The sequence below is a fragment of the Bufo gargarizans genome, chromosome 7, assembly GCF_014858855.1.
Source record: "Bufo gargarizans isolate SCDJY-AF-19 chromosome 7, ASM1485885v1, whole genome shotgun sequence".
Lineage (NCBI taxonomy): Eukaryota > Metazoa > Chordata > Amphibia > Anura > Bufonidae > Bufo > Bufo gargarizans.
In genome coordinates, this window is record NC_058086.1 from 176,914,321 (window position 1) to 176,926,798 (window position 12,478).

Sequence of the window (12,478 nt, forward strand, 5' to 3'; positions counted from 1 at the left end):
GGCATGAGAAAATTCAATTAAACGTGGTCGGGGTTCCTCACATTCTCAGAGCTTCTACATCGGCCGTTAACCCGATGTAGTTGGACACCTGTCGGTCTAGGCGTACCCTGAGGCTGGATCTGGAGGGCGACTGTCGATAGGTTGGCTGCAAGAATGTTTTTATATCTGAAGTGACCAACACATCTTCAAACCGCCCTCTTCTTGCATGTGCTGTAGGATTGGTACCCGCAACTGTATCTCTGTGGGTGGAAATTCCTCTGCCAGCTCCCGCAACAGCAGAATGCAGCACCTCTCGAAGCAAGGCCTGGAAATGCTGCATTCTGACAGCCCTCTGTTATGCTGGTAACATGTCCCCCATTTTGTGTTTGTACGGGGGGTCTAATTACGTTGCCACCCAGTACTGGTCCTTGCCCTTTATGCTTTTTATACGGGGGTCCCTCTTTAAACACTGGAGCATGAAGGCCCCCATTTTCACTAAATTGGAAGCGGTGGAGAGGCCTGGCTCCTGCTCATCGCCTATGAGAATGTCGTCCTCGGTCTCCTCCCCCATCCACGCACAACACAACAAGTCTGCTCTTTTTGATCCTACTCCTCCTCCCCCCAGGCACAATTCTCCTCTGATTCCTCTTCAGACTCCTGCTGACTTGTTTCAGATAGAGTAGCCCCCCTGGGAATTCATTCAGCTTCTTCCTCATCTTCCTGCTTCCTGCTCCTGCTCCTCGATGGCTTGATCAGTGACACAACGCAATGCACGCTCCCCAAAAAAGGTATAAGGTACAATGTGACTGATAGTGCCCTGGCTGCGACTGACCAGTCTGGTGATCTCATCAAATGGCCGCAGAAATCCACATGTGTCACGCATGAGCAGCCACTGGCACGGTGAAAAAATTCCAAGATCTCCAGAACTTGTCCTGCCACAGAGTTCGTACAGGTAGTCGCTAAAGGCACATTTCTGCTGGAGCAGCCTATCAAGCATATACAAGGTTCTAGCGCACCGGCCAGTCACAAATAAGACGTCTGACAGCAAGTGGTATCTCCGCTAAATGTCAGCAAGGAGAGCCATGGCCGTGTAAGATCTTCTAAAATGGACAGAGATTTTCCTGGCCTGCCGCAAGATGGGGTATTTGGCAACAGGGTATTTGGGAACGAATTGCTGAACGGTTCAGGATGTATACCATACACGGCACATGTTTAATTTTGCCCTGTTTCAGCACGCTCAGCAGATTGGCACCGTTGTCACACACCACTTTACCAACTGTCAAAAAGAGCAGGGCTAGCCACTGATAGGCCTGTGACCGGAGAGCTGAAAGGAGTGCAGTACCGGTGTGGCTCTTGGTTTCCAGGCACAACAGCCACAACACAGCATAGCCACGTCTCACCTGGCACATCAAATAGGTTCTGGGGAGCTGGGGGGATGCAGTGGAAGAGGCGGTATCAGTGGAAAAGGAGGAGTCAGCCGAGGAAGAGATGGAGGATAGAGTAGGAGAATAAGAGGCAATCCATGGTGGTAACATCAAATCCACACAAGTTCCACGGGTTGCATGCTTGACATCCGTCAGAAGGTTCACCCAGTGGGCAGTAAAAGTTATGTACCTTCCCTGTCCATGTTTGCTAGACCGCGTGTCTGTGGTCAGATATATCTTGGCACCGACAATGTGTGCCAGAGATACATTCACTTGCCACTGAACATGGCCATATAGCTCTGGGATGCCCTTCTGGGAGAAATATTTCCTTCCGGGGATCTTCCATTGCGGTGTGCCAATGGCCACAAATTTTCTAAAGGCCTCCGAGTACACTAGTTTTTATAGCAGTAGTTGGCAGGCTAGCAGTTCCGACAATCCATCGGCCAGCCATTGGGAAAGAAGGTTATCCGGTCATCAACTTTTTACGTTCGAATATTTGGGCCACGGAAGCCTGCCTTGTGCCAGATGAACACACGAGCAGCACAGTGGAAGGTGGAGTGGAGGACAAATGGGAGGAGAGAGGAGAAGAGGCAGGACGTGGAGCGCTGGGAGTGTGGGTTTGTGGGTTCTGACAGTGTTGCGCCCACTGGGCTCGGTGATGGGAGGCCAGGTGTCTTCTTAAGGCAGTTGTCCCTAGTTGATTCTTGGACTTTCCGCGACTTATGCGTTGACAGCACAGGCTGCAGACGGCAACACTATTGTCAGCAGCTGCCACATAAAAAAAAGCCCACACTGCGGAGCCATGTGCCAGCATCCTGGGAGCACCAGATGTGACTGTGCATGGTGGATGGCTCACTCCAGATACATTCGTAGTATGCTTTTTGCCTCCTGTGCACTGCGAGTTCTGCATGCTTCTCCTCCTTCTCCTCCCTATCTGCTCCTCCGTCTCTCCCTCTGAACTCCCCTCCTCTTCCTCTCTTGTGGGCACCCACGTGAAGTCCATTGACACGTCATCATCGTCACCTTCACCACCACTGACATTAAAGATATGGGAGTAGGCAGCAACAGCGGGGACCACCTTCCTTGGGCTGATCTGGGTACTTTTGTCAGACCGCTGGGTGGCGGCCGTTGCTACATCCTCTTCCTGATCCGATGCCAAGAATGTGGGGTCAAACAGGTATATAACACCAGTTGCAATTAGTTATTCCAATAGTGTTTATCCCTCTATCTATCTGCGGTATCTCAGCAGAACCTCACACGACTGCTTCACAACACAAATGCACTATAATATACTTTCTTTGTTATAAGGTACAGTACAGACCAAAAGTTTGGACACACCTTCTCATTCAAAGAATTTTCTTTATTTTCATGACTATGAAAATTGTAGATTCACACTGAAGGTATCAAAACTATGAATTAACACATGTGGAATTATATACATAACAAAAAAGTGTGAAACAACTGAAAATATGTCATATTCTAGGTTCTTAAAAGTAACCACCTTTTGCTTTGATTACTGCTTTGCACACTCTTGGCATTCTCTCGATGAGCTTCAAGGGGTAGTCACCTGAAATGGTCTTCCAACAGTCTTGAAGGAGTTCCCAGAGATGCTTAGCACTTGTTGGCCCTTTTGCCTTCACTCTGCGGTCCAGCTCACCCCAAACCATTTTGATTGGGTTCAGGTCCGGTGACTGTGGAGGCCAGGTCATCTGGCGCAGCACCCCATCACTCTCCTTCATGGTCAAATAGTCCTTACACAGCCTGGAGGTGTGTTTGGGGTCATTGTGCTGTTGAAAAATAAATGATGGTCCAACTAAACGCAAACCGGATGGAATAGCATGCCGCTGCAAGATGCTGTGGTAGCCATGCTGGTTCAGTATGCCTTCAATTTTGAATAAATCCCCAACAGTGTCACTAGCAAAGCACCCCCACACCATCACACCTCCTCCTCCATGCTTCACAGTGGGAACCAGGCATGTAGAGTCCATTCGTTCACCTTTTCTGCGTCGTACAAAGACACGGTGGTTGGAACCAAAGATCTCAAATTTGGACTCATCAGACCAAAGCACAGATTTCCACTGGTCTAATGTCCATTCCTTGTGTTCTTTAGCTCAAACAAGTCTCTTCTGCTTGTTGCCTGTCCTTAGCAGTTTCCTAGCAGATATTCTACCATGAAGGCCTGATTCACACAGTCTCCTCTTAACAGTGGTTCTAGAGATGTGTCTGCTGCTAGAACTCTGTGTGGCATTGACCTGGTCTCTAATCTGAGCTGCTGTTAACCTGCGATTTCTGAGGCTGGTGACTCGGATGAACTTATCCTCCGCAGCAGAGGTGACTCTTGGTCTTCCTTTCCTGGGGCGGTCCGCATGTGAGCCAGTTTCTTTGTAGCGCTTGATGGTTTTTGTGACTGCACTTGGGGACACTTTCAAAGTTTTCCCAATTTTTCAGACCGACTGACCTTCCTTTCTTAAAGTAATGATGGACACTCGTTTTTCTTTACTTAGCTGCTTTTTTCTTGCCATAATACAAATTCTAACAGTCTATTCAGTAGGACTATCAGCTGTGTATCCACCACAACGCAACTGATGGTCCCAACCCCATTTATAAGGCAAGAAATCCCACTTATTAAACCTGACAGGGCACACCTGTAAAGTGAAAACCATTTCAGGTGACTACCTCTTGAAGCTCATCAAGAGAATGCCAAGAGTGTGCAAAGCAGTAATCAAAGCAAAAGGTGGCTACTTTGAAGAACCTAGAATATTACATATTTTCAGTTGTTTCACACTTTTTTGTTATGTATATAATTCCACGTGTTAATTCATAGTTTTGATGCCTTCAGTGTGAATCTACAATTTTCATAGTCATGAAAATAAAGAAAACTCTTTGAATGAGAACGTGTGTCCAAACTTTTGGTCTGTACTGTATATATAAATTGGAAATTTTTCTATCCAGCATTTCTTATTTACATAATTGAATAGTTACGATATATATATATATATATATATATATATATATATATATTCATCTGATATTTAAAAATCCCCTGAAAGTCTGACCCTAACCTCCACAGCCACCAAATCTCTCATATATCAAAAAAGTTATTTTTATTCATAAAATGACTTCCAAATGAAACAAATTGACCTTGGCAGCAGAAGAGGTTAAGTGGTCTGAAGGTTCTGCATGTGCTGCAGGCTCTGCTGCTTGCTTCTATTACACGCAGTCATCTTCCGCTGTTCCGGAGTGAACAAGCTCATCATCTTGTATGTGAGCAGAAAAGCCTATTGTGCTTGGGCCTTGCAGGACGACCTGCCTTTCCACAGCAATTCCTAAAACTATTCTGCAAACCTAACTAGATTAATATAACATAATAGGAAAAGGGGAAAAAAAGAACTTTGTGCAGAAAATAGCTCAATTTCCTACAGAGGAACCTCTGATACATCATCCTCTGGTTTATTCTTCTATGTCGTACTATTAGGGGAAATGGTTTGCTAATGGTATATTAGGAAGCCATAAATAATGCACATTATGTACCTGCCATGCTGCAAAGTATATATCTGATATACATCTATTCATGGATCGGTAAGTCACGTCTCCACTTAACAATGATTGTACATTATTCCAGCTAATGTGGAGTCCACAGTAGCACACAATTTAATGAGTATATCCCTCTGTAAATAGACCTTTCATCTTCTCTCTCTTCTTGCTTCTTGCTTTAATGCTATACCGCGTAAAAAAAATGCTGATTCAATGCATTCCTGCAGTATAGATTTTTAGCGTGCAATTAAATTTGCACATAATCGTAGCAGTATTTTTGCAGTGGTTAAATGAGGTGAAAGGCAAGGGGGAAAAAAAGAGATTAAACAGGAACGTAAGATCTGCAGGAGAATTTGCTTGGGCAATCACATCACTGAGTGTATGTAATGAAAAAACCTGTGCTGATTATTGAAAGTGACAGCCATACAAATCAATGCATGTCACCAGCAGAGTGAAAGCAGATGTCTCTGATTAATCAGAATTACACATTCACCGGAGAGAGGGCGAAAAAGTATTAAAATAAAATCAAACATTAAAAACATCTAAACTGAATACCGCGCTTCGTCTGCTTGGGTTCACCTAGAAAACACTTAAAGCTCACTTCATTAGACAGCTGCATAATTTATTTATCTTAAAGGGAACCTGTCACGTTGAGAATGCACTCGAATGGGCAGGCCGCATGTAGTAGAGCAGGAGGAGCTGAGTAGATTTATATAGAGCTTGGTAAAAAAAAAAAAAAAAATCAGTAAACTGTAACTAGTCATTTATTTGTTAAAATCTCTTAGTAGTCATCTGGGCTGTACATTTTTACAGATTTTTAGCTATCTCTCTGTATACTCATACAAGAAAAGTTGTCAGTCACTACTTAGGACCGGCCACATGACTCCTGATCTCCGACAGATCAAGGATTTGAAAAAATAAATGTATAAAATAAATAAAGTTATACAGAATGTTTTTGCAGAAAAACATATAGCAATCTGCTCATCCTCTCCTGTTCTATAACATGGTGTCTGCCAATTTGGATGCATGCGCAGCAAGTTTGCATTCATTGATTTTATTGTGTTGTCAGCACAGTTCATAAGAATCACCTATTTTCGTGTCTAATAATGAATGCAAATCGTACACGGGCATTAAAATAATGGAAACCATTCATGATTGGCAATCAGTAGAGTCAACACAATTAACAAATTGGATTTGCACCTGAGCAAAGCGTCCAATAGATGTGGTCATGCAGTTAGGGTATAAAGGCAACTGGACCACGTTAAGAATGGTTACGTTGACTGAGTAAGGGGTCAGATTTGCCAAGCAGGAAAGCATGAGGTATCCCAGATAGAAATGAACAAATCAATTCTTTAGATTCATTTTTCAAAAATTCAGATTCAAGTCATTACATTTTGATTTTGAGAGAGAGAGATTTTCCAGGCATTTAAAGTACTTTCTATTTTGGGTAAAATCAATTCAAACCCAAATCGAATTTTAAGAAATGTGTTCATCTCTATTCCCTGAAATTCTGGAATGTATTACGAGTTTCCTATGTAGCTTTCATTGACTACATCTTTCATACATCTCTGTACTTCGGAGAAGTCAAGGGTAGGTTGTTTCTAGACACAAACAATTATCTGCTTCGTTACTAAAAAGGAAGATACTGTAAAATGTTTTCATGATCTTAGGAATTGCTGTGAATTCTTTACTAAGAAGACTAAGTTGTGACCTGTAACTCTGTAGATAAGGTGATAGACTGGAATCTACAACAGCCAGGTTCACAAAGTGTGGTACATGTCACCACTTTTAGAACATCCTCTAAAGTATGTGGGGCATAACCAGTAATGTCATGGGTTATATTCGTCGGAACTAAGCACCATTTAAATAAGTTTGTCTGGAAAGAAAGGAGAAATAATATGTAAAAAAAAAGAAAAAGAAGAAACATTACTTACGTTATCCCCTGCTGATTACCATGCATGAAATGAAGTTGATCAACCAATCACTGGCTGCACCAGTAACCCTCATCACCTAGTAATTGGCTGAGAAGACTTCTCTGGCCATTTCTTGTTCACCGAGCCGCAGCAAAGAAATGCAGACCAGCATTAATTGTTGGAATGGCAATGGTAGGTGACTGGTGAGGTGAGTAATGCTTCTTTTTTAACACATATTTCTCTTGTCTGAAACATTGTATCCCACTGAACAACTCAACCCTTTTAAGCAACACTTTATAGGATTTTTCCAACAAGAAAGTGTTAATGGAGCTACAAGCTGAACTTTGCCAAATGTGATGCCACTGAGTTTACGTGAGAGTAGATCATGTCTACAGGGCCCCTTTTTGCAAACCCCCTGCTGGGAATCAGATTTAGACAGCTCCGTAGTTTTTATACAAGAGCAATGAGATACAATGAAGGTATTGAAGCTAACTGTTCTTTTACAATGAACTTTTTTTTTTAATCTTTGAATTCAGCATTGATTGCAATATTGATCAAGAGTTGCTTGCCAATCGGACAATGCTTAAATCTAACTCAGCAGGTCAAAAGCCATATGAATATCAATACGTGGTTGCAAGGTGGCAACAGTTTCTGCTGTAGTATTTCTTTAATGTCTCAATTGAAAATGTTATCCTGTGTGCCTCAATAGAGACACATTGGTTTTGTTTGGTTTCTGTGAGAAGTATCTAATTAGTGACTGGTATTTCCTAACATAATCCACAGATTTATACTGAAGGGTATTAAAATTGCAACACGTTATGGGTAAATTAATGCCTATCATGTGTTTCTTCATTAGGATTCTATGGAAGGAAAATCTAATTAGTATGGGTCTTGGGAAACCTGAGCTCTTTCAAGTCAATTCTTCTTAGTAGGTTAAACAATAGATTTAAGCCCCTTCCTGGGCTGTAACAATTGATAATTCTAATGTGAAAATTAATATGCAAACCATAGAATACGTCTTTCCAACAGCTACTGATTTCCAAAGCAATTATCATTATGCTTATGTTAAAAAGCCTCCTCGCTTCCATCTTTACTTGGAAAGTATATATATTTTATGTATTAATACAATGTAAATATGAAGTAGTATATAACAAAACTTTGACCGGATTCCCAGTTTACGAGGTGATTCTAAGCAACTCCTAACTTTCCACAAGGGGACTCATTTATAACTGTGTCTGATAATGGATTATTCACATTTTGGGATAAATACCTTGACATAACTATAATTTGTGATTAGAGGGCATCTGTCAGCAGATTTGTACCTATGAAACTGGCTGACCTGTTGCATATGCGCTTGGCAGCTGAAGGCATCTGTGTTGGTTTTATGGTCATATGTGCCCGCATTGCTGAGAAAGATGAAGTTTTAATATATGCAAATGATCCTCTAGGAGCAATGGGGAGGTTGTCGTTACAACTAGAGGCTCAGCTCTCTCTACAACGGCAGTGCCCTCTCCCCTTTGACTGACAGGGCCAGGCAGTGAAAATGTCATCACGCCTGGTCTGTCAATCAAAGTGTAGAGATCCTTCTTGATACTTTGGCACATTTTTTTAGAGAAGTTAACTTCTTAAAATTTATTTTAGGTACAATTCATCCTAATTGACCTTATGATTTGATTCAGGTATGAATCAAATCTGCCCAAATTACAAGTAGTTTGAATACCTGAAAAAGTTTATTTTTCTCCTCAAATATTCTCCCAAATCTAATTTCAAGAAATTCTGAGTTTAGCGAATCCAAATAAAAAAAATATATTCAGGTCGAATTTTGATTATTAGGAATCAATTTGTCAATCCTTAATCATTATAAACTCATAATACAGCAGCACAAATAAAAATATTAATCGTCCCATACAATCTCCAACAGCAAGAGAACTCTCCCAGGAAACGTGTTTCAGATCTAGTCATCTTCTTTCTTTGCTGCCCTTTTTCATAGCACTAGGGCTGTGAAACAAGATCATGACTAGGTCCAAAATGCATTGTCTGGGACAATTCTTCTATTGTCTGAGCACTGTATGTGACAATTATATTTAATTTTGTGTGTAACTTTAACATAGCTTTGTACTAAAGATAAAGTAACAAGGACTTTTTAATCTATTTGGTGCTGATATTTGCTCACATGACTTTGGAGTTTATATTATTCAGAAGAGATATGTGAGTTAAGAAACATATAAGACTTTTATATATCAGAGGAATTGTGGTATTTACTGGAGCTTCCCTCTTTTGTTACAGCTGATCCTCAATGGTTTATGAATATGGACCAGTCCAACTTCAGGATAGGAAGGAGTTGTTCTGTTGAGAAATCCCTTTTAACAGACTTTAAACATTTTCTTATGGTAAAACAAGTTTTTTCATAGTTTTTTTTTTCCCTTTAACTTCTTCATAAAGTTTTTTTTTGTGATGTCTATACCTGGCCACATTTCTGCAGTATTAGGTATCTGTACGTGCATTCTAACCTTTAGGTGGGGCTAGGAGGAGCCAGGAGAGTAGAAAACACATTTATTAAGACCAGAGTTTTAAACCCCAAAGTTATGAAGAGGAGCCTGGCTAAAACAGGCATAGAAAATGGTAAATGAGACGGGCCTACCATCCCGTCCCCTTCCCTGCCCACGCCATGCCCACTTTTTAGACCTGGAGTGAATGGGGAGAACACGTATTTCAGCTTAATAAATGACCCCCTTAGTTTTGGAGCAGAGAGCTCAACTCCATTGAAGATATCATCAGGGTAAAATGTCTTGCTACCATCGCCTCAATTTGTATCATATGAGCATCAGCCGAGTGCCATGTTGGTAGCTGATTGGTCATTTGTCTTAGTATATCTTTGTATATATCTTTTATTATAGTTTAGTAAACTCTTTATGCACCTAAGTCGTGTTAAGCCCATTTTTCCCAAACTTCTGATCTCACGATAATATTACATTTATATTAAATGAAACTTTCTTATGCAATTTAATATACTGATTAGAATCAGCTATGGTCCACTACACCAGTCTACCATTCTCTTGTATTGTTTTGTCTTCGTTCATATATAAAAATTAAAATGATATTTTTTTCTTTAAAGGATCACAGCTTGACATAAATTATATGAATTACAGAATAGTGAATGATATAATCCTGTATTAGCAATACTATTAGCAATAATAATAATATTAATATAAATAGTTTACCTTTTCCAGGGAAAATGTCTTTGTTAGAGCAAAACCCCATCCAGCTTCGAAGGCTCTGCGAATCATCGGGGCACTAGTAGTTGGTGGAGCACTTGCAAGCCCAAAAGGATTCAGAAATTTCAATCCAGCCATTTCCACGCTAATATCTACTGTATCAATAGGTGTGTAGAACAATGGTAGCTCTGGATCACCAGAAACAGACACCCCGTGTAATCCCTGTTAAAATAAATTTCAAATGATTACATATTGCACTGAATTAAAAACCTTGGGCTTCTATGAGCCAAGTTTGGCTTTTCTATATCACTGGGTTAATTGCCTATGAAAATATGTTGTAATATTCTGCGCAATTGCATAAAGTTTGTGAAGTGGATGTCGATGAGTGTGATAGCTTTTGCCACCAGGGAGCAATAATTAATTATTCTAATTGACTTTCACCTTACTGGATTATTCACACTAAGAAATCTGCACAAATTCATTAGACTTTATCTAAGAATAAATTAATTCTGCCACGTGTCTTAGAAGAAAATGTTGTATGCTGCTGCGTAAGATGAGATTGTATGGAAGTGTTGGTTATCTATCAAAACAGAATTATAAAAATATTACCAATATTTGATATATTGTTAGTAACCAGCTCAGACCATATGAAGGTCACTGTTACAGATCAGCGAATGTGAACCCAGTGTCAACTGAGCAGTTTGGCTTTGGGCTAAACCCTGATGGCTCCCCTGCTATTCACCCTTTAACCCCTACAGGGATCTGGACTCTGATGCAGGGAAGCAACTAGACCACTACCTTCTTGTATAGTCCCGGTGTAGTTAGACGCTGACTAACTGGGTAACCAAGGTAAGTAGGCTGGAGAGTAGACTGGATCACAGAATGGATAGATAGAATAGGTATGCTTAATCACAAACTAAATTTATGGTCAGGGCTAGGACAACGTCGGCGCACGCAGAGACACCTGCCCTGAACATAGTGGCTGAATTGTTCCGGGAGCCACGGCGCGGGTACACCAGTGAAAAAAGGGGGCAAAAAACATCAGTTAGGTACAACACTTTTGCAAACTACAAAGCCAGTGATCGAAAGGCGCGAGATATCTCTACTCGAGAATTGGGTATATACCTAGTGAAGCAGGAGGGCCGCCACCGCCCCATGGACCGGATGCCATGAGCTGGCACCTGATGCCGAGAAGCAGCGGAGTCTGCCCCTAGCGACATGAGTGGCCCGAATTTACCCTGGGGTCATAGCCTAGACCCTGGGCGAGGGCACGGATGAAAGATATAAACTGAGGGTGCTGAGAAGCTTGCCTGTGTGTGGCAGGAGCGGCCTATCTGGTGATGAACCTTGGATGAGGCCTAGCAGTTGATGCAGCACCTGAACTGGGCACCAATCGTTCAGCGTGGGATAGAATTTACCTCAGAAGGGGGTCCCGTCTGAATGGTTTTGGTGGAAGGTAGCAGGGGAGTGTAATGGCCCTGGCCCTATAATAGATGCTGCTTCAGAGGATGGTTATGGCGATTTGAACCCGCCAGAACCTCACCGGGCCGGCGGAATCCATAAAAGGTGAGATACATGGCCGCTTTCAAAATCAGGTTAGTGAAGGGCCCAAAAAGGATTACCATCCAATAACGAAAAAAAAGATCCCTGAACAATTTACCGGACACAGGTTGCCTATGGCTCACGGACCCCTTCCCCTCCTTTTGAATACCCCGAAGGGTGGCTTTAGAAAACGAAGACAGAACCTGGGTGATCCAGGAACGCTGACCACCTGGGCGATCCGGGAACGCTGACAACCCGAGCGATCCGGGAACGCTGACAACCCGAACGATCCGGGAACGCTGACCACCTGGGCGATCCAGGGACGCTGACCACCTGGGCGATCCAGGGACGCTGACCACCTGAGCGATCCAGGGACCCTGACAACCTGGGCGATCCAGGGACACTGACAACCTGAGCGATCCAGAGACACTGACATTTAAACGAAGACAGAACCTGGGCGATCCAGGGACGCTGACCACCTGGGCGATCCAGGGACGCTGACCACCTGAGCGATCCAGGGACATTGACAACCTGGGCGATCCAGGGACACTGACAACCTGGGCGATCCAGGGACACTGACAACCTGGGTGATCCAGGGACACTGACATTTAAACGAAGACAGAACCTGGGCGATCCAGGGACGCTGACCACCTGGGCGATCCAGGGACGCTGACCACCTGAGCGATCCAGGGACCCTGACAACCTGGGCGATCCAGGGACACTGACAACCTGGGCGATCCAGGGACACTGACAACCTGGGCGATCCAGGGACACTGACAACCTGGGCGATCCAGGGACACTGACAACCTGGGCGATCCAGGGACACTGACAACCTGGGCGATCCAGGGACATTGACAACCTGGGCGATCCA

General features: G+C 42.8%; 1 protein-coding gene across 1 annotated transcript in view; it reads right to left on the reverse strand.

The window, feature by feature from the left end:
* The window catches only part of DPYD (dihydropyrimidine dehydrogenase), a 1,350,396-nt gene that overhangs the window by 568,263 nt on the left and 769,655 nt on the right, over positions 1-12,478 (reverse strand). Inside the window, exon 13 of the mRNA XM_044302252.1 lies at positions 10,072-10,287. Within this exon, the coding sequence (XP_044158187.1) occupies positions 10,072-10,287 (216 nt within the window). The remainder of the gene's footprint in view (positions 1-10,071; positions 10,288-12,478) is intronic.